The 23,281-nt window shown below is 42.8% G+C and overlaps 1 protein-coding gene across 4 annotated transcripts in view; it reads left to right on the top strand.

The window, feature by feature from the left end:
* arhgef39 (Rho guanine nucleotide exchange factor (GEF) 39) overlaps positions 1–23,166 on the top strand; it is a 76,534-nt gene extending 53,368 nt beyond the window's left edge. The window contains exons 7-12 of one of the 4 annotated variants that reach the window (XM_041976884.1): positions 1,944–2,072; positions 13,243–13,472; positions 18,534–18,622; positions 21,931–22,047; positions 22,391–22,488; positions 22,594–23,166. In XM_041976884.1, coding sequence (XP_041832818.1) covers positions 1,944–2,072; positions 13,243–13,472; positions 18,534–18,622; positions 21,931–22,047; positions 22,391–22,463 — 638 coding nt within the window. In that variant the 3' untranslated portion in view covers positions 22,464–22,488; positions 22,594–23,166. Of the gene's footprint in view, positions 1–1,943; positions 2,073–13,242; positions 13,473–18,533; positions 18,623–21,926; positions 22,048–22,390; positions 22,489–22,590 lie in introns of all 4 variants that reach the window. The other 3 variants (XM_041976883.1, XM_041976882.1, XM_041976881.1) reach the window with 3 other exon arrangements.
* The last annotated feature ends 115 nt before the right edge of the window (positions 23,167–23,281 follow it).

Here is a 23,281-nt window from a genome sequence, read left to right as displayed (position 1 = left end):
TCTACAGTCAGAAATGATTTTTCTCCTTAAGGACATCCTCACAGTCAGGATTGAATAGATTAAACCTTTTCATCAAAGAGCTCATGTTGAGCTGTCATAAATGTTTCAGTCTTTATGTTTGGGGTACACAAATTAAATTTTCTGTTATTAATAAATGAACGAGCTATCAAAAAAACACTAAATATAAAATAAAGCATATCTGTTTTGGACGGTTCTCATGAGTTTAAATTATTTTATGCCTAAGGTGGTACTCCTAGATTTCCTTAAGGGTTTGGGGCGTCTGAAATACAATGAAAAACTTGCTGCACATAGAATAAATGACCCTTCACACACAAAACAGATTTTCATCATGACCTCGAGGACATGTTAGCACATGATGGCCAAAAAGTTTGAAAAAGTAGAATGAGATCAGACTCTCCAGTTACTCTGACAGAGGGACCTGATCCAGGTTTGGTTTCTGAAAACAGACACATTTTCCTGTTGAGATGAGTCTTACTGTCCACTTTATCAGGTCCACCTTCCAGCACCGGGTTGGACCCCCTTTCTCCTCCAGAACTGTCTTAATTCTTGGTGTGATAGATGAAGCAGGTGGTGGAAACCTTCCTCAGAGGTTTTCTCCATATTAACATGACAGCATCACACAGTTGCTGCAGGTTTGTCGGCTGCATCCATGATGAGAATCTCCCGTTCCACCACATCCCAAAGCTGCTCTACTGGACTGAGATCTGGTGGCTGTGGAGGCCGTTGGAGTCCAGTGAACTCATCGTCATGTTCTAGAAAGCAGGTGGAGATGATCTGAGCTTTGTGACATGGTGCATTATCCTGCTGGAAGTAGCATCAGAAGATGCTCCACTGTGGTCATAAAGGGATGGACATGGTCCAGACAACTGCTGCTCTGGATATTTTCTCTTCTTCAGACCATTTTCTGTAAACCCTGGAGATGGTGGTGTGTGAAAAACCCAGTAAATACTCAGACCAACAACCATGCCACGTTCAAGTGCTTAAATCTTTAAAGTGACTAGTTAGTGAGTGTAGAAAACATCAGATCTGTCCTCACGTCCTGCTTAAGTCTACGTCTGCCAGTGGTTTCATAACAGCAGGTTCTTTGATGGTGGCGGTTATCTGTGTTTGTTAACTCAGGATCTGTCCACACACACATCGAATGACAGAAAAACAACTGAGAGAAGCAAAGAATTTCAGCAACTAAACCAGCTTTGTCACTGTTCCCGTCACTGAGCTCAATAAGAAGTGAAATTTGCACTTATTTTTTTTTTAGTGTTTTTACTCATCTTTTTTTTTTTTCTTCTTTTTTTTTTTTTTTTAGCTTTTTTTATCCTGGTTTTTATCCCAGAGGTAGTTTTATTTTGCTAAGGTTTTCCATCGTTGTTTTTATATTGTGTTTTTAATTTATTTATTTTTATCCATCTTGATCTTATTTGTTGTATTTTATCTTTTTACTTGTCTTTGCTGATTGATGGATAGTGGAACACTGAGCACTTCTTGTTTTGTCTGTCAGGTTTATTGTCTGCTTTAGTTAAGGAACGACAAATCTACCCACGGGTATAAACAGGAATGCTGCCAGAAACCAGATTTATTAATATGTTCCTTCTGTTTATTTCATGGCAGCTGTGTATAAATCTCCTAAACTTTAACTTAGTGAGAAGTTAAGTTAGTGCTTTAAGTTCAGTTATTGATTTCGTGTCAGTGAACCAGTGAAAGGATTTGAACCAAAAGTCTGAACATGAACTGCTCAGGAGCAGGTTATGAGTTCGGGTACAGTTACCGTGGTGATTAGCTAGGTTAAAAAAGAGCCGTCTTTATGATAAAAAGAACCGGACTTTCAGATGAACATGGCTCATTAATCCATTAGCTGAGAGTGACTTGTGAAACGATCCCGTCTACCTGCGATGTCTGAGCCAGAGCTCGTGTGTTTGATGCTGCAGGGGCTGTAACTGCAGTGTGTGAGGTGTCCCAGCGTATCCAGGACAACGCACGCCACCATGAAAACCACCTGCAGCTTTGCCGGGTGCAGAAACTGCTGAAAGGACGAAAGACGAAGGTGCTGACTACAGGTTAGTCTCCATGTCCTCAGCCTGTTGCTTCACGTCCTGTCACACTAAACGCACACTAAACACACACACAGCTAAACTGAAAGGAAACCAGCCACAGAGAGTTAAGTCTTAATTAATTAATCATTTCATTTTTAGTTTGATCACCCTGATTGGAAAATTAGTCTTTGCATTTTACCCCTCTTTAGTAGATTTTACTGCATAGCAGCAGGCAGCTGGGGGGTTAATTTACTCCTCTTGTAGTCATTAGAGGACAAAAAGTCCCAAAATGCTATAAAAATGACAGATTAGTATTTTTTGAAAATGCTAAGTCAACTTCTGTCCCAATCAAAAATATCAAGTATGCAATTATTTATTTTAATTACAAATGCAAATACTGAGTTCCTCAGTAATTCCATATTTATTTGATTAGGACTGATGCTGACTCAGTGATTTGAGCAAAAAAGAAAACTTTATATATATATATATATATATATACAGTATATACTAATAAAACAATTTTTCATTTCATAAATCTGTAAATCTGTAATGTTTTTATATCAGTTCTTTGGCGAAGACACTTTGTCCTCTGTTGGCCTGAAATGGTAGGAAATGTGTTCTGTTGACCTTTAAGAAAAGTTGAAATTGGAATCTCAAAGTTCTTTTGTAACAGAAATCTTTCCATATGTGGAAACACAACCAGAATGGAGGCCAGAAGCTGAGGGGGAAATGACCTGAAAGGACAGAAAAGTCCACGATTAACCCACGAGGATTAGACTAAAAAATATAAATTTGTGTTCATCTCTCCAATAATACTCAGTAAATGTGCAGATGCCCTCTACCTACCTCTTGTTTCCGGCTTATTTCCACTCCTTTGTTGCGGCTCCATGCACTTGTGGAGTGGTGGCTCTTCTTTTCCTGCCCCCCTCCCCTCTGTTGTTTGTCTCCAGAGGATCTGGCCTCATTGTTGCGCTGCTCACCCTGCCAATCTCCCCCAGGACCAATTAGAGTCCAGCTTCATCTCGTGGGCCTCAAGATAAAAAGGAAGCCAATGTGTATCTGTGAGTGTGTTTGCTGGTTAGAAGTAAATGTGTGTTTGGAAATGCAGGCTTGTTTCTATGTGGGTGTGTAGGGTGAGAGCGAGCCATGAATAGCAGCTCATCTCTCTAATGCCAGTGTGCAAACTTTCAAAAGCTTTCTCTCATTCACATTCTCAAGCCTCTGGAAGTCCACTGGCTCCGATTTTTAGCCAATAAAGCTTCAGTCCCACGAGGCAGACTTCAGATCTGCAGCAGCAGCTCCCCGTCCTGCAACCCCATGCTGAACCATTCTCCTTCCTGCCCAACATTACCACCTCTAAAGTGGGGAAAGGAAAAGCCCTGCCTTTTACAGATGAAAAGCAGCGGAGCCTATCAGACATATTAAGTAGCTCCTTGTGGTGGGAGGGGGGCAAACGTGACACAAAGCCTGAATAACTGGGACATGGATCCATCACACAGTTGGTCTGTTTGTGCTTTTCATCTTTTTACTTCACTTTAAAACAAAGACGTCTTAGATTTTCTGTCCTATTTCACAGATTTTGTTTGTGCTCCTGACTCAGACGTGTTATTTATTTTAACTAACACCGTTATGGGTTTTTTCCCCCTAAAGGATGAATGTGTCAGTCAGTTGCTCAACACACCTTAAAATGAGGCAAATCCAACCTCACGTCAGCGACAACAAATGACTTTTCACTATTTTGTTATATCATATACTTCAAACACTGGTTTAAACAAGGCTGGGAATGTGGAGCAGCAGGAAACTGCTTGAGAGGGGACCGTTTTCACAGCTGCACCACTAAACCTGCACCAGAACAGCTGTTGGAGGGGGGACCGTTTTCACAGCTGCACCACTAAACCTGCACCAGAACAGCTGTTGGAGGGGGGACCGTTTTCACCGCTGCACCACTAAACCTGCACCGGAGCAGCTGTTGGAGGGGGGACCGTTTTTACCGCTGCACCACTAAACCTGCACCAGAGCAGCTGTTGGAGGGGGGACCGTTTTCACCGCTGCACCACTAAACCTGCACCAGAGCAGCTGTTGGAGGGGGGACCGTTTTTACCGCTGCACCACTAAACCTGCACCAGAGCAGCTGTTGGAGGGGGGACCGTTTTCACAGCTGCACCACTAAACCTGCACCAGAGCAGCTGTTGGAGGGGGGACCGTTTTCACAGCTGCACCACTAAACCTGCACCAGAGCAGCTGTTGGAGGGGGGACCGTTTTCACAGCTGCACCACTAAACCTGCACCAGAGCAGCTGTTGGAGGGGGGACCGTTTTTACCGCTGCACCACTAAACCTGCACCAGAGCAGCTGTTGGAGGGGGGACCGTTTTCACAGCTGCACCACTAAACCTGCACCAGAGCAGCTGTTGGAGGGGGGACCGTTTTCACAGCTGCACCACTAAACCTGCACCAGAGCAGCTGTTGGAGGGGGGACCGTTTTCACAGCTGCACCACTAAACCTGCACCAGAGCAGCTGTTGGAGGGGGGACCGTTTTCACAGCTGCACCACTAAACCTGCACCAGAGCAGCTGTTGGAGGGGGGACCGTTTTCACAGCTGCACCACTAAACCTGCACCAGAGCAGCTGTTGGAGGGGGGACCGTTTTCACAGCTGCACCACTAAACCTGCACCAGAACAGCTGTTGGAGGGGGGACCGTTTTCACCACTGCACCACTAAACCTGCACCAGAACAGCTGTTGGAGGGGGGACCGTTTTCACTACTGCACCAATAAACCTGCACCCGGGCAGCTGTTGGAGGGGGGACCGTTTTCACTACTGCACCAATAAACCTGCACCAGAACAGCTGTTGGAGGGGGGACCGTTTTCACTGCTGCACCACTAAACCTGCACCAGAGCAGCTGTTGGAGGGGGGACCGTTTTCACTGCTGCACAACTAAACCTGCACCAGAACAGCTGTGTTATTAGATATGTTGAACAGTGAAAATGGACGGAAAAAGTGAAGCTGTAGCAGAGGTTGAACATGAAGATGCATCTATCTTCTGGCTGGATCTTCTTTGGTTTAAAAGGTCAGATGTGGACCAAACAACAGGTTACTGAAGATGATGTCCAGGTAAAATCTGCTGCACCACCTTAGCTGCAAACATGCTCTGGAGACCTAAGAATGTCTGAAATTTATGGTGCTTTAGATTTGACTCCAACGTGGCACCGTTGTCTGGGAAGGTCTTTGTGAGCCAGCTTGTCAGCGGATAGGCAGCATCTCCGATGATGTAGTAGCCAACATCCTGTCCTCCAATGTTTTTTGCACTGCTGTGAAAATACCTTCCCTCTCTCTTCCAGTTCCCACAGTGCAGACAAACGTAAAACTCTGGTTGCCCAGTGTATGCATTCCAAAACAAACCTCTTCCATCAACTACTGCCTGTAAAATAATAGAATACCATCTCTTCCGGTTTAAAAACTCTGTGTGGTACTCCAGGGGTACTAAAACAGGAATGTGGGAACCATCAACAGCCCAGCACACTGTGGCACCCCCCATCTCCGTCGTCCGCCGCCGTCTCCTCTGTCTGCGGCGCTCTGCTCTCTGTTCTTCCTCCATGAAACGAAGAAGTATGGCCTGCCCCTGAATTCTTCGTCTCCTGACTCTGTGTGCTCTTCCAGCCTTTACGTTAGACGTCTGATTTGATCATCCATCATTAATATTCCCGTCATGCAGAGCACGAACGCTCTACATATTAGCTTCTTGGTGTTGTTGTTGTCTTCTCTCTTTATTTTCATGGTTTTGTTGTTGTGTGGCGCTAAAGTAACACGTCACTGTTGCAGACGTTGCGTCACATCGGCCCCTGACTTGCATGTGAATGCAAAATGAAACAGTTCCCTGGGAAAGGCAGTTCATAAAACTAAATTTGTTAGAACTGCATTCTTCAAACTGCTCTGTCCGAATGTGGCTTAAGACAGGAAAGAAGAGGATGATGGAGAAAACAACACCATCACAATCCATACTGAAAAAGACCTGGTTCGAAGAAGTTCTGGGACAAGCTGGATTCTGGATGAAGATCCAGATTATGTGAACATTCAGATGATTGAGTTTTTTTTCTTTATCCCACCTACTGCACTAATTCTTTTCTCAGTCAGTGGAAACTATGAGTAACACCCAGTCCTGGATAGAATAGAATAAAATGTACCAACATATACATTGAAACCAGCATCATTTAGAAAAATACCATTTTGATCATACCACCCAGAACTAGCCCCAGGGTCTCCTCCCAGTAGGATGGGTCCAGAGAAACCTCAAAGAGGAGGTGACCAGGAGGCATCCTGATCAGATACCTGAACCACCTGCTGATCCAAAGGTGTAGCAGCTCCATCCGGATGTGTGACCTCCTCTCCTGATATCTCAGACTGAATCCAACCAGCTGACAAATGTCCCAGCTTCGTTCTTGACAGCTGACCAAACCACCTGGGCGTCATCATGCAGGGGAAATATTTCCCATTCCCTACAGTAAGCAACGAAGGAACAGTCCAGTTTCTGTTTTTACTTTGGTGTTCAGACCTGATCCGGTTTCACCAGAATGTGTCCGGTATGAGCAGCAAGGTGATCTATCTCACTTCCTCTCGTTTCTTCACTGGATGCGCCGTTTGCTTTTACTCTGGAAGAGAACCCAAGCAGGAGACCTCTGGTTGTCAAGGGGACCAGAGTTCTTCTAGAGAAAGTTTCTCGTTAAATATGAAATAACCCGGTCAGCTGTTCATTGCAAATAAAGACACTAATCACTCTGCAGTTATCCTCACCGTTGTGGTCGTTGTTAAGTTTGAATTGGCCGGATCAAAACAGCCTTTATTCTTTTTCTTGCGACCTCAAGAACAAGAGCAGTGATGTTTGAAACAGGCTGATTATGTACGTAAAGGGAGCAGAAATGAGCCTTTCTAAGAGCTGACTTTCATCCCAACAGCTTCACATTTAGCTCTGAACCAACCCAGTGTGTGAAGAAGGTCTTAGCCAACAGAACCACATCATCTGGAAACAGCAGAGATGAAACCCTGAGGTTCCCAAGCCAGACCTCCTGACTAGACCTTCAGACCCATGAGGCCCACAAACAGGATTTATGACAAAGAGCAGCCTTGGTACCCTCACCCGGTCCAGGCAGATGGCTGCCCTTCCTGGTTCTGGTTCTAAAGAAGGTTTCCCTTCCTGGATCTGATGGAGGTTTTTCTACCTCCATCAAAATTAATATCTAAGTAGATAAAATTAACTTGGCCGTCTTGGTGGGGGGGCTTGCCATTGGGTTTGTGGGGCACCCCCCTAATATAAAGGTAGGGGAAACACTGGTTTATGAGCACAGTTATTATAAAGTGGACTGATGCAGCAACTAATTGTGTCGGTAAAGTACCTTGAGATGACTTGTGAGATGAGATGTGAATCTGTGCTGTATAAATAAAGCTGGATTGAATTGGTGGAGTCCAACCTGAACTGTGAACCAGTCTGACTTTGTTCCGAGAATGTGGACACAGATCTAACTTTGGGCTTACAGGAAGCTAACAGCCTAAAAGTCATTCATTATATTTGTAGTTTTAACTGGAATATTTTCATACCTGAACCAGATGCTGTCCTACGAGCCCCAAACACGTCTCTGAAGACTTCCACACATCCAGCCTCTTCTTACCTTTGTCCAACAGGAAGTGTGTTAGGAGTCATCTGATATAAAGTAGAGCTGAATTTAGCTTATCGATCAGAGAGCAGATGAGGATCCCATCATACTGGTGGTGATGTCCTGATGTGAAACACATGTAAGAATGAAATGAGCTCATGAACTGTGACTGATGAAAGAGAAAAGAAGTCCAAATCAATACGCTCTGCTCTTCAGAGCTTCAAATAAGTTTATTCTGCAAACACCTCCGTCATCCTTCAAGTCCTCACGTCCTCCATGCAACACCTGAAAGTCCTGTCATGTCTCCACAATGTTTTCATTTGAAACTGGTGGCATTTTAAAAGCAATCTGACCTCCGCTCGGCTCCACCACTTAATCTCAGTGGGCTTGTTTGGTGCTGAAATGTCCTCCGAGAGCCCCACAGGCACAGCTCCAGTCACTCAGGATAACTACAGTCGCAGGCTGCTGGCTGTGCAATTACAAAATTACCCTGGACGTAGGATGAATTTTCATCTTATCTGTCCAAATGTCAGCGGCTTGCTTGGTAGCTATCAACCCACTGCTGCCAATCATGGCGAGAGAGATGAGCTTTCCTCAGCAGGATTGCCTCCTGCTGAGTCCGTCTGGTTGCTTTTACAGCCCTCAGTAATATTCCTGCTTCAGACCAGCTTAAAAGGCCTTGTTGTTTTTGTTTCAGAGGGTCAGGAGATGATTATGTCTGTATTCACTGATATTTACTTTGACTTAATCTCCACTGGTGCTCACTGTGAATGAGTCAGTTTTTTTTAGATTTTGGATCACCAACTTCATTTGGTTTCTCAACGTTTCTCCATCTTCTATTGTCCAGTGTTGGTGAGTGTGTGTGAACTGTAGCCTCGGTTTCCTGTTCTTAGCTGACAGGAGGCACCCGGTGTGTCTTCTGCTGCTGGAGCCCATCTGCTTCACGGCTGGATGTGTTGTGTGTTCAGAGATGCTGTTCTGCAGACCTTGGTAGGAACCAGTGTTTACTGGATTTCCTGTTCTCCAACCAGTCTCCATTCTCCTCTGACCTCTGGTCCAGACAGCTGCTGCATGCTGGATAATTTCATTTCTTCAGACCGTTCTCTGGAAACCGTAGAGATGGTTGTGTGTGAACATCCCAGTAAATACTCAGACCAACAACCATGCCACGTTAAAGTTGCTTAAATCACCAACCCCCCTTTTTAAAAACCAGATTCTTTGCTTAGAAAGGTTCTTCTGAGTGTTCCAGATGGATCCAAGCAGCAGGCATGACGTCAGCTGTTTTAAGGAAAGGTGCTCTTATAGGAAACACTGGAGCATCCTTTATTAAAGAAAGGAGATGATTTAAATCCACAATTTTCAAAGTGATCCCTCATAATAAACTAAAGATTTTTTACCATCTTTCCGCAACCTCGTGGAGTTCTTTTCTATTCAACTGGACTCCTGTTTGGTGGTGTTCTGGCTCGTGAGATAAATGTTCACATCTGGGGGGTATTCTGAAAAGCAGGTTTACTGGTTTAGCTGGCTGTGTTAACCTAGACTAAATGGTAATCTTAGGTTTTCTGTTCCAAAATGGCTAAATTAGGTAAGTTAATATGGAAACGTGCTGTGAACAGCCTGGTAGGGAGCAGGTTTTGTTCAGACTATGGCCAACTTATCTCCCTTATGCTCATCATCATCAGGTGGTCCCAGTTGATGCTCATCGCAAGCTCCTCCACAGGGGTGAGGGGGTGTTGCAGTCGCTCCGAACAAGTCTTTCATCCCTCCAATGTCTTCTTATTAGCTGTGAAATAGGTCTGCCCCTTTGCACTGAGCCTTCTGACCAGTCTGAGGAATGTTTTTATAATTTGCTTTCACTTGATGGACGGGTTACATCTGCTTACAATATAATTAGTGCTGGGCAACGATTAAAATTTTTAATCGCGATTAATCGCATGACATGCTGCGATTAATCGCATTGGTACGCGCAAAATGTCTCTTTCCTTTAAAAAAAGGCCTACAGCTATAACAAGAAAATGCAGTAAGTTTTGGTTTACAAACACGACATCAGGGGTCTCCAACCTGCAACTCTGGAGCTGTAAGTGTCTCTCTGGACCTTCCACAAAAACCTCTAAATACGTGGTTATATATATATTTTTAAATCTATCTTTCTTGTCATTAGGTTGGAAACCATGGGCTTTTTTTCCTTTCTTTTACATCATTTTCCACAAATACCTACATTCCTTAGCAGAAAGTCTGTCTATCCTCTTTTTTTTTATAAAGGTTTTATGTTTTTCTTTATTTTAAAACCTAAAAACAGAAATAAAAATGTGGTTCTTCAAAACTAACAAACATCCTATGGTGGCTCTTCATTAAAATATATATTAAGTTTCCTTTTTTAAAAGTCTCGTAACATTTGCATCTCTAAAGGAGTTTTATTTAGCTGTCTGAGGGAAAAATGGCTCTTTGGATTGGAAAGGTTGCAGACCCCTGCACTAAACACATAAACAGGTTTAGCAGCAGTTTTCTCTTTAAACAGCAACAGTTAAAATATTTCTTCATATATAAAATCAAATATTTATGAGAAAGAAGGATGAAATGTTCAGGATTTACTAACTAAAAGGTAAAAAGTCAGCAGGATGGATTTAAAGCTGTGAAGCTGCTTCCTTCTAAACACAGAAGGAACAATATGTGATGAATATCAGCATCAGGTGAACAGACAGAAAGCAGGATGAGAATCTCACAGCTTCTAGATGGTGAGGAGAGAGAAATATTCACAATATGCACAATAACTTCCATCCATGCACCTTCACTGCTTCATTATCCAGATTCTTGGCCTATAATTTCTCTAAACTTTAATTTTCAGCCTCCGCTACCGGGAGTTATGAGTTAACATCTCGTTTCCGGGTGTAACGTCAGGTCTGTAGATGTAACTAGAAACATGTGTGGTATCCACAGAAAGTCCAGAATCTCAGCTACCAGCTCAGTAAAACCATTTCTATCACCAACAAACACAGTTAAGACAACAAACAATTTAAAGAGCAGCTACACAAAGTCCGAAAAATACATAAACACAAATGTCGTCTCCCTGTGTCCACCCCACGACATGAACACGAACAAACGACTCCTCTACTGAAAGCTCACATCTCACAGATTCCACAGCTGGAAGTTTCATCTCGATATGACCAAGATTCACCGAACCAGAGGCAGAAGAAGACCCGATTTATGCTGCATTTTTGTAAAAGTCAGAAAGCATGTCTTACCTCTGCTGTCTTAAATAAATTAAAACCGCATTTATTAAAAAAAAAATAAAAAAGTTTCCTGTCCAAAAATTACGATGTTCTGTCCATCTGCATGTATTTGACAAAGAGAAACGTCGGCTCTTTTTTTCTTCTTCCTGTTCCAGACAGAAAACATCTCTTCATTCTAATAAACCCGCTTTCTCCCGATCATGTCAGACGCACCGCTGCAGCAGGGAAGAGAGACATGGACGCCATGTTTCTGTCATCAAAGCCAGTGGCCAGCAAAAAAAAAAAAAAATTAAAGCGCGATTAAAGAAATTAACACCGTTAATTAAGCGTTTCGTTAATTAAGCGTTGCGTTAATTAAGCGTTGCGTTAATTAAGCGTTTCGTTAATTAAGCGTTGCGTTAATTAAGCGTTTCGTTAATTAAGCGTTGCGTTAATTAAGCGTTTCGTTAATTAAGCGTTGCGTTAATTAAGCTTTGCGTTAACTCGCGATTAACGTGTTAACGTGCCCAGCACTAAATATAATATAATATAATATAATATAATATAATATAATATAATATAGGGCTGGATGATATGGCCAAAACTTTTATCACAATATATTTTTTAATTTTGGTCGATACGATATAATTCCGATATCGATGTATCCAGTATAACATTTTAGAAAAAAAAACTGTACAATAAATTAATGTTCACCTTTTATTTGTATTTAGCAAGGCTAAATTAGCCTTCAAACAAAGAAATTTGAAATCACCATCAAAGGTCAAATAAACTTTTTCCCTTTCTCAATATTAATATCTTTAAACTACAACACAGGCTTATTTTATTATTCTTATAGATTTTAACAACAGTGCTTCAACTAGGCTTAAAAATTTAAGTACTCAACTGCTACAATAAACAGAAAAAAGGGTGAGCAACGACTAAAGGGAAGTGAAAACGAACAGGATAAAGTCACTAAGTTGGCGACACTGAGCCAAACCACCTCTGTACCATCGACTTATTCTTTGCTCTCTTATCAAATATTTCGTCTGCGTTCTCTTCACATGTAGAAGCTTGTTCAGTCATGTTTGCATTACGGACATGAGATTACTCTTTTTGTAGCTAAAACTAGCGGCGTTGGAGCTTAGCCTAGCCTAGCCTAGCCTAGCCTAGCCTAGCCTAGCCTAGCCTAGCTTAGACTTCTACCTCGCGCTGACCACAACCAACTGCTGCTGGGCTGGTCGGGCTCATTGGTCGGCTCCGTGTCTGTGGTGTACGTCATCACTTACATAGCCGATGTGTTGCGGCTCTTTCTGTTCGGCTTGAATCACTGACTGGCTTGAACGCAGTCATCATAAACTGTATGTATATAGAAATATCAGAAATGTGGTTCAAAACTCACCGTTATTGAATAAAAGTATATTGCGACATATATTGATATTGAATTATTGTACAGCCATAGTACAATACAATATAATAAACGCTGTCAAATACACATTAACGGCGGTAGCTAATTTATGTAATTAATTGCGTTAAAACTTTTTCCATCATTTCTGATGGTGAGAGCTGTCTCAAGGTAATACAGCTGGCTGGCTCTATGGATTGATTTGAGGGCGTCATACCCGTTGGGGATGAGGATGATTTAACACCCACGGTGAGACATATGCATTGACTTAGCTGGAAATCCTCCGCCAAGCTAACAGCAGGCTGTGGCAGATGCAGCTGTTTTCCTTCCTGGTCATTTTCGTCGTGATTTCGGGGCTCAGTGGGGGATGCCCCACATGGGTTTGGCTTAACGAATTCGGGGCTGTGATAGCAACTTCATAACTGGTGTTTTGGAACTGATGACGCAGGTTAAAACGAGTATTAACAACCTGGAGCACAGGCTTTTTCACAGTTAAACCTCCTTTTTGGACTACCCCCCTGATGTGTTACTGTTGTCCTGTGTCAGTTCTTTACAAACATTTGTCAAATTTCTTTTATTACAAATAAAATTCAAAAGATTTCCAAATGTTACATTGGTTGGCAATGAGTCTAATATCTGCAGCCAACTTGTTTAAATTTAGAATACGAAGACCACAGATTGCTCCGCGGTCTTCATATTATTCATTTCAAAGCTCAAAATAGCAGTAAAATTACATTTATAACATAAAAACTGGTTCCACTTTGTATTAATTAATCTTTCATCCTGGGACGTAATCATGCTGAGTTTGGCCTAATGAAGGGAGGAAGCTGTATGGCAGCTCTTATGTCTGCTGTCAGGAGTGATGCCATTTTTAAAATGTTATCTTCCAGCATGGCGACGCTGCACTTTTCTTCCTGTCTTCTCTCTGAACTGCAGGCAGGTGGTACATCCGTGAGGGCTGGCTGCACATCGTTCCTCCCAAAGGTGCTGAAGCTAAGCCCAAGATGTTCTTCCTGTTCTCTGACATGCTGCTGCAGGCCCAGCACTGCAGCCCGCTGCATCCCACCAACGGCGAGAAGTTTGCCGGTCAGCACGCGTATCCACTTCAGGACGCCACCGTTGAGAAGGTGTTTGGTCACACCAGGAGCAAAGGAGGCTTACTCAGCGTGAGTTTCAACCAGGAACTAACCTGAGACATCAACGAATGCCCCACAGTCTCTTATTATTACTGGATGTGATTGTGCTGCAGTAACACAGCTTTAAACAACCCTTCATTTCATTTTCAGTTTCTTTTTTTTATTTAATATTTTAGTTGTTTTTATTTATTCTATTTTATTTTATTTTTTGTCTGTGCTAATTCTCATCCAAAGCTTCAAACCTTGCAAATATTAAACATGAAGAACTCCAACTTTCTGAACGGAGGTTTTGGTTTCAAAATTCATCATAAAAGGAAAAGCCAAACGTTCCCTTTCGTGCATCAGACTATCAAGCCTGAAGCTTTCTCTTTTGTTTTATTGATATAAAAGCAGGACAAACATTTTTTTTAAACTTAAAGAAAAAAACTGGAAGAATAAAACTAAGCACATTTTAATGTCCACCCAGAACAACACTTAAACAAGAAGTCTCATACGGTGTGTTTACTGACTGTAAAACAATTACAATGATTAGAAAAAACCCACCATGCCAGCGACTGGAGTGAAAAACCGTCTAGTTGTGCTGATCACAGTCAGTCTGCAGCCCGACTGTTTACAAAGATCCAGTTTTAAACTGGATCTGGATCCCTTTTGTAATCACCAAAAAAAATGGTGAGGGTACGAATGTAGACTGATATTTAATTAAATTGACTTAATTTGACTGGATGTATTTTACAAAGATGAGAGAACAGCGATAAGACCCATTTTTGTTTGACACATCACTTAAAACAGGGCTACTCAATTCGGTCCTACGAGGGCCGCAGTCCAGCAGGTTTTCCATGTATCCCTGCACCAACACACCCGAGTCAAATTAGGTGGCTCTAACAGCCAATCAGGTTCTGCACAATGACTCATTAATTTGACTCAGGTGTGTTGGTGCAGGGATACATGGAAAACCTGCTGGATTGCGGCCCTCGTAGGACCGAATTGAGTAGGCCTGACTTAAAGGAACAAATGGCGCAAAACCACGGAAACTGCAGGGGCAGTGTTGAGCAGTACAGCAGACATGCAACCAGCAGCAGGAACAAACCAGAGAGGAAACGGAGGAACAGGAAGAAGACAGTGATGAGGACAACTGTAGACATGCCGGATGAAAGCTGTGTGAGCGTGTCGGGCGGTTGGAAAAAACTTCATAGCGACGTGTTACGGCTGCCAACCGGTGTCTGAAACTGACGTCAGAACACAGGCGTGAACTCTGAACTCAGCTCTGCCCACGAGTGAATGGACTGATGAGAACGCTAGAAACGTCCTTATTTACGTACTTAAATTAGCATAAATGGGCTTTTAGCCCGTTAGTGTGTGTAGCTCTAACCAGGTTGGAGAGTGTTTACAGCTGGACATGTTATGAATGTGATGGCTGATAGGAAGCAGCTGATTGGACTGATGTTTAGGGTCCATCTGTGATCTGGATGAGACCTGGTTGTGTTTACAGGGTGACATTGTGGACGAAAATCAAAGCCTCGTAAATAAAAATAAAATCTAAGTTTAACATGACGACATGCTTGTGGATGAAGGTGAGATGTTAACGTAAACTGGTTATGATTCAGGTTAGAATAAGTCCAGGAAATGAATGAAAGGAAAACTGTGTGTGTGTTAAGGTAGAGAGACGGGAGGAGACAGAATCTCCAGGTTGTTGGATCAGATTACGCAGAGGATCCATCTCTTCCAGCCTCCAGTAAATGCATCTTCCTCAGGCCTGTCAGCCCTCTCTGGGATCTCACTGCAGCTTATCTAATGGCAGAAATGGCATTTCATTAGCCTCTTATCCCACTGCACCTCACATGCATACTCAATAGCATTACACATAATTTCTCATAACGACACATTATTGATCCTGGTTTCTACCTGGGCTGGAAGAAAATGGCTGTCAGCACTCCAGGGCCTTCCTCATCCCAGACCATGAAGAATTAAAGCCAAATTAAATTTGACAGCTGTAAATGCCACGGCAATCTATATGCAAAGTTTAAAAAAAATATAAAAATTTCCTGCTTCTTTTTCCCTCCTTCCTTTTGGTCACATATGTTTGCAGAGAGCTGGCTCTTATTTTTCTCTTCCTCATCCTCTCCTCCCACTCCGTCTCCAGCCTTCCTCCTGCTAATATCCCCTCGCCGCTTGAATATTTTCCCACATCCCTGACAGATTCTCTTTGATGTATAAATAATCAGGCTAAATTATGTGCAGCGATCAGGCTCTCCGCTCTGTCGTTCTTATTATACAAAGTAATTTCTACCTAAGAGGGTCAGATTTCCTGACAAATCCCTAATTACCACACTGCAATAGAGGAGGAATTTATTTATGCATAAATCAAGAGCTGTCTGAGTGCTGAGTGCCTAATTTCATGAGCCACTTAATTCTGATCAACTCACTGAACTCTCTAATTAAAAATACTTTTGTTGATGCCACATTTGAAATCTTAATTGATATAAAGTGTAATGATGGCAGATCCCTCCTGTGTGAGGACATGGTGATGTTGGGTGATTTACTTCTGGCTGAAAGGCAAATATGTTTTCATTTGGTCTGTTTCCAGTTTAACTGCTGCTTTAAATCTGCTTTTGTTCATGTGCATGATGGTTTTAGTAATGTGGCAAGTCCATGGGAGACCGAGGGTCTGGTTTTCCTCTAGATCTGACCAGAAAACCATGTTTAACTTCCCTCCTCCATTTTCTCTGACTGCTGCTTTCAGTCAGAAGTTTAATCTTAACGTCTTTAAAAGAAGCTTTTCTGTAGAACAGCACATCAGGTTTTCCTGGTTTTGGACTGCCCTCTACTGTCTTTCTCATGTCACTGCAGTCGGTTTCTTTCCTACCGATGAGGATTAAAACTCTGAAGATAGAACCAAAACCCAAGAAATCAGTAAGGTCTAAATATACCCTCCACCTACTCCATCAGCGCCACCTGCTTGTTCACATAAATATCAACACATCTACTCATGTAGACGTGGTGAAGAAGACTTGATGAGTTTCAAACTGAGCATCGGAATGAGGAAGAAAGGGGATAAAAGTGATTTTTACAGCATCTCTGACACACAACACGTCCAGCCTTGAAGCAGATGGGCTACAGCAGCAGAAGACACACCGGGTGTCTCCTGCCAGCTAAGAACAGGAAACCGAGGCTACAATTCACACACACTCACCAACACTGGACAATAGAAGATGGAGAAACGTTGCTGGTCTGATGAGTCTCCATTTCAGCTCCACATTCAGATGCTCGGCTCAGAATCTGCTGGAAACATCATGAAAACATGGATCCATCCTGCCTTGGATCAACGCTTCAGGCTGCTGCTGGTGTAATGGTGGGGGGAGATTTTCTTGGCCCACTTTGGGCCCCTTAGTACCAACGTGGCCTGGTTTAACCAGCACAGCCTACCTGAGTATTGTTGCTGACCATGTCCATCCCTTTATGACCACAGTGGAGCATCTTCTGATGCTACTTCCAGCAGGATAATGCACCATGTCACAAAGCTCAGATCATCTCCACCTGCTTTCTAGAACATGACGATGAGTTCACTGGACTCCAACGGCCTCCACAGCCACCAGATCTCAGTCCAGTAGAGCAGCTTTGGGATGTGGTGGAACAGGAGATTCTCATCAGGGATGCAGCCGACAAACCTGCAGCAACTGTGTGATGCTGTCATGTTAATATGGAGAAAACCTCTGAGGAAGGTTTCCACCACCTGCTTCATCTATCACACCAGGATTATAAAGGTCCGACCCGGTTCTAGAAGGTGGTCCTGATAAAGTGGATGGTGGCCAAGGTCAAGATAAACTTAATCCCACAAGTGGAAATGTTTGTGGTTCATTCCACAGTTTAGAATGACGAAAACAGAAAAAGAAAAACAGCACAAACACGTTCTAAAAGACACATAAGAGAATAAAATACGTCTAAGAAACATTAAACACAACAAAGATTGAAAGTAGAACAATAGAAACCAGATCATGTGATCTGTAACAGGCACACGTGTGTGCAGTAATACACGCATATATGTTGCTATGGAGTACCCTATGATGTTACATGTGTTTGGAGTCTGCTGTTCTAAAAGCTAATGGCACCAAGACCTGGAGCACCTCACCGCTCTAATCTTCCCTGTACCTCCTAACCAGCTGTGGGAAAGGAGGTGAGTCATATCAGGAGTTCTGGAGGAGAACGGGGGTCCAACCCGGCATTAGAAGGCTGACCTGGTGAAGCGGAGGGTGGGTGAAACTGTTAACAACCACATCAACAAGTTTAGCAAAACATTTTCACTCACTTAAAATGAAAAATAACAAATATTAAAACAAATGAAATGTTGAAAGTGAGAATTGTTTTGATCACAGATTATAAAATGTTTATCGGTCCTGCTTCATCTGCAGGTAGCTGAACAATGAACAGCTTAAGAATCCTTCATCTTATTTTAAAGTTATTTCTCTACATCTGCGTTTAAACCTCCTCCTGGCGATCCCGACTACTGGAAACATCTGACAAAGAAAACTCCAGCTTTATTTCTCCCTCCCATCATCATCATCCTCATCCTAACACACGTTGCTTCTGAGGAGATGATGCAACGGACGCTCAATCTCTCAACTTTTCCATCTGACATCAAATAAAAGGTCATGCGGTTTTCCAGTTTTCTGCTGTGTTCTCACAACCATGAAAGATTTCAGTGTTTGAAACTCTTTGTTTCCACAGAATACGAACTCCTGTTTCTGGTTAAAGTGGGTTAAATAATCCTGATTTATCCTTGAAGTGTTGAGCTTTAAAACCTTATTAGCGGGTTTAAGCTAAAAAGATGTGACCTCTGTTTGAGACAAAGCTTTCTTTCGGCGTGGTGGGAAAATATTCCTGACATGCAGCATGCATCCGTAAACGTGGAATAAGTGTGGACTTTTCCACCTGCTGTGAACATTATTTTTATTTTAGGTTTGTTGTGAATTAGAATGAGTCTCTGAACTAAACTTTGGACTGATGCAGGTGGAGGAGCGGAGCTGGAGTAAAGACCTTAGCGTTTGACCAAACCCCTCCAACCCTAACTTCTTCCTCTGCCTCCTCTTCCTCCAGTTAACCTTCCCCAAAGCTAAACTCCTGCTGATGTCAAGCAACCAGCAGGATCTCAACGACTGGTATCAGAGCCTGAGCTCAGCCATCAGGTATGTCTCTGACACACACCTGTGTTTCTATATCTAATCTCCAATCATTCCCGGGGGGGCTGTGGCTCAGGAGGTAGAGCGGGACATGCATCGATGGGGGGTTGATCACTGGACTCTGCAGGATGCTGACCCTCCAACCCTCCACCCGTATGTGGGGTGTGGTACATGAGTGGAGGAGGATTAAAATGTCTCGGAGAAGAAGAGAAAACTGGGATGATGAGTGGATGCTTTAGTTTTCAAACATTAAGAAAAATGAAGATGATAAAAGAGAAATAATGAGAAGAAAAGATTTTGATCCAAACCACTTTTTCTCCACCCTTCCATCATGAATAGATTTTATCTTCTGTTTGTTAGCGGTTAGCATAGCATGTTCGTAAACATGACCTGTACATATATGCACATAAAGTTCGGGCTGTTCTGCTATTAATTTAACTTTCTCTCAACACATGTCCAGCGGTTCATTGTTTCAGTATTTATTATCCAACATGTTCTTTAGCAACATTATTCACCACAAAAACCCAGAAGAAGTTTCTGAGCCATGAACAACTAAATGTTCTGGCTCCGGGACATCCTCTTCATCATCCTCTTCATCAGGCCGGGACCACACCGAACACGACTAGTAGATTTAGTTTCTTGACAAAGATTAGGAATTTACCAACACACGATTCCACTGAAACATCGTACATTCATGATGTAATGTCAGTGAAGCATCTTTTGATATTTTGTGTAAATTCCACCTGAGCTTTCTGAGTTGTGTCTATAAATGTTTCCCAGTGCTGATGTTTATCGAACATGTGGACAACATCCACGGTTCTTCAGCCATATTTTCTGACTAGATTTTCAGATCTTGGATATTTTCCTGAACATAAGATGGGATTTACTGCAGCGAGATTGTGCGGATGATTTCCTCTTCATATGTCAGTCCTGTCCTCGGGCCTGTCTCCCTGACAGCCTTTCAGCATTGATCATCCAGAGCCTCGGCACATCTGGGTCCTCTGAGGATGGACCGGGTCAGCCCCTCTGCTTGGACAGGCTGGTTACACCCCGAGCCCGACCCCGATGTGTCCAGCCAGGCTAATTAGTTTATCACTTTGTCAGAAAGGAGCCCGACCCCCCCACAGAGAGGGGCCTGGGCTGTGCACAGTCAGCTCTGAACTCCAGGGAGTGTAATTACTGTGGAGGAAGACTGAGGAAGAGGAGAGCTGAGGGGAGTAGTGTCAGCTGGTCTCACGCCACTGGGGAGGACAGCACGGCTAAAGGGTGTACACACAGCTGAATTATTGATCCAACAACTACACACTGCTCTGACCGGCACCTGCTGGGCTCCAACGTCTGATTCCACATCATTGTAAAGCTGCTTTGTTTCCTCCGCAGCTAGCTGCCGTAGACAAGCAGGAGTCCTGGTTGCTTCGTCCTCCTGCTCCATCTTTAGGTTTATTCATACACCTGTCATCCTGCTGCTGGAGGAAGCTTCAGCAGGTCCCTCATCATCTTCACAGACACCTCAAAGTTCTGTGTAGAGTCTCCATGAGGGCCATTTAGGTCATAGGTGGAAACACTATGGCCCAGGGGTCAAAACCGGCCCTTCAGAGGCTCCAATCAGGTCCACGGGATCGATCTGGTAAAGATGACAATAACATAAAAGAGATTCAATATTTTCATCAAATCAACTGTAAAATTGTAATTAAAGTAACTGTAATATTATAATAAAACTATTTAATATAATTAATACTATTTTTATATTAACTTACATATTTTTATACATGTTGGTTTTAATTGTTATTGCCTTTTTTTTTAACGCCAGTGTTTTCCTCATGGGGCCACATCAGGAGCTAACCCTGCTCTCTCTCTGGGGCCGTTGCCATGGCGACTGTCCCTGTCTGGGTGGCAGGGCCCTGCACTGCAGCCCTACGGTTGTTGCGTGGGCATGGACTGTCTGGGTGGTTTCCCGTGGTTATGGCCTCTGTGGCTGGATTTTAGCATCAGCTAGCAGCAGCTAGCTTCAGGGTTAGCTCTCTGCGCTTTACCCAGTGGTGTTGAAGCAGACACGGGACCCTGCTGGAACTAGCAGAGCTGTGTGGTAGTTATTGCTAAAGCTGGTAGTAAAAACACAGGCTGCACTACATAGCACACTACATACTGACTCATTCTCTTGCCGATTTGGACATGAAGCTGCCTATTTTTCCCTCGCTGCAGACCACATGACTACTAGCCGTCACCATGGCAACCACAACACGCATCAAGATGTCATTCCAAATCCAATCCAAAGTTTTTATTATTATTCCTTATGTTGTATTATATTCTTTGTTGCATATCTATTCAATAAAAATCAGAATAATCTTTTTTTAAGCGTTGAGGTGGAGTCAGTCTTTATAAGAAGTTCATCTGCTTTTAAAATCTGCAGCTTTGGTCTGAACAGGTATACATTTTCAGACCTTTTGTTGTGATTAGTAACGTAATAAGTTTTATATTATGTGCTGGCTGTTGCCTTATTGGCCTGGAATTAATGTCATACCTGCCATCGATGATGTAATGATAAATAAAAGAATGCTGCCAGCCTGGTGTGTTGTAGATGTCAATGATTGCTAACGGCCATCAGTGGACTGGGTGAACTGGATGAAGGCTGAAATCACATTAAAGGAAAACACCAGGATTCAGCTGAATTATAAAATTCTGTTATTATCTTCCACATTTCCATGTGTATCTGGACTAGTCAGACATTTTCATTTAAACAGATTTATCTGAATTTGATGTTGGTAGAAAACGTACAGTTGTGGTGTTTTAATGCTACCTTTACTGCCACCTGCTGGTGGGAGTCTATAAAACACCGAGAGGCCAGCAGGCTGCTGCAGCTTGGACTGTTTCTTTCATCCGTTTCCTGATAAATCCGACAGAACTGAGACGCATGTCCTGCTCACACATTTCGCTTTTCATAATCAACCACATCTTTATAAAAACCGTTTCCACATTCAAGTGTTTTATTTGCTTTACTTTAAAGGAGAAATGCCAAAATTCTTCCCTTACGTTTTATAAACCTCAAAGTTTAATGAAACAATGAATGAAATTTTAATGAAATTATTTTCAGATATTCTCTATTATTTGACTTTAAGAAAACAAATATTTTGTTGGCTTCTGTGTCAGACTGTGATTCTCAGTCCTAAATGAACATGAAAAACAACCTTTGTGTTTCTGGTTTTAGCTAAACTGGCCACAATCTGAAAGTCTCTGAGCTTCCCGAAGTACAAAGTGTGTAAAATCTCACCATTAGACGCAAAGTCTTACAGAGTGTGTGGTGTTGTGACAGGAAGCTGCAGACCAAACACACCGTGGTCCATCGGAGAGACGAATCTGGACTCGGACGTCTCTGCCCTGCAGGCGACGGCAGCACGGGGCCCTGCAGCAACACTGCGAGGAAGAGGAACGTGGTGAGTGACGGAGACGCGGCGCTTCTAGAAAATATCACCAGCAGCCGCAAATTTCTGCTGGAAGATAAGTTTAGTCTCATTTACCAAATGAACGTATTTTATTTTGTATACATAAATATGAAATAAAAATATATTATTTGGTAACATTTTATTAATGATTTCACAAATTTTATTGACATACGTGTGTGTGTGTGTATTTATTTATAATATATGTTGAGGCGTTTCCTCTGGGTACAGGTGTTGAGTCTGTCAGAGAAAAGAAGACCACCAGCAGGACGTCGGAGACGTAGAATCTACGACTAGTTTTCCGTTTTGAAAATAATCTCGGCCTTTTTTTCCTCAGGAGCGCTCTGACGCCACTGAGCATGCTCAGAGGACTCCAGCGATTCAGGACTGCAGTGCCCCCAAGAGGATGAAGCCGTGTGATGGTCCAGAGCTGAGGTGAGGTCTTTGTACTGGTTTGGATCAGGTCTGTGAGCTCTCAAACATATGTGGAGGTATCTGACAGCGATGGAGGGTAAACTGTCCTGTTGTGGTGTCCAGCAGTGGCGAGGCCTCCTCCTCCGGCTGTGTGATCCTGTGATGGAGACCCTGGATGGACGTGACCGTGGACGATTTTCATTCAGTTTTACCAAACAGGATCAGCGTGATGCTCATGTATCTGTCCTCTGTCCTGATTATTTCCTGAATTTAACACGACATGATGTTTTTCCTTCCAGCTTCTTCTTCTTCTCTGGTGCAATATAAGTAACGTTATCATGCTGCTGATTAACACTTAAAGCTTTAACGTCTGAGACTGTGGGGAATATTTATTCATAATGACAGGTGGGTGTTTTCTAACCGTCTATGTTGACCGGAGAGGTCTTCATCTCATCTGTATCCAGGCAAAACAACCTGGATAACAGAAAGCTGTTTTTAAACTACTTGCTATTCCTTCATCTATCCTTTAATCCTCCTACCTGTGGGTAAATCAGCCCCTCTTCTTTTATCATTTACATTGTTTTATATTCTGCAGATTATATGGACTTTTTACACTTTTTGCTGATATTTAAAGTTGTTACAGAGATTTCTGCTTATAAGTGGAGATGGAAATGATCATTTCCCAATAAAAAAAATAACAAATCATCCTGTCTTTGTGGGGTTTTTTTCTTCTCTTTGGTCTCCAAGCCAAAGAAAGATTCTCTCACAAGTGAAACATCACCAGATGAAATAACTCCTCAATTAAAGATTTATT

Source organism: Melanotaenia boesemani, chromosome 23, assembly GCF_017639745.1.
Source record: "Melanotaenia boesemani isolate fMelBoe1 chromosome 23, fMelBoe1.pri, whole genome shotgun sequence".
Lineage (NCBI taxonomy): Eukaryota > Metazoa > Chordata > Actinopteri > Atheriniformes > Melanotaeniidae > Melanotaenia > Melanotaenia boesemani.
Note: the sequence above shows the minus strand (reverse complement) of the source record. Positions and strands in the feature narration are given on the sequence as shown.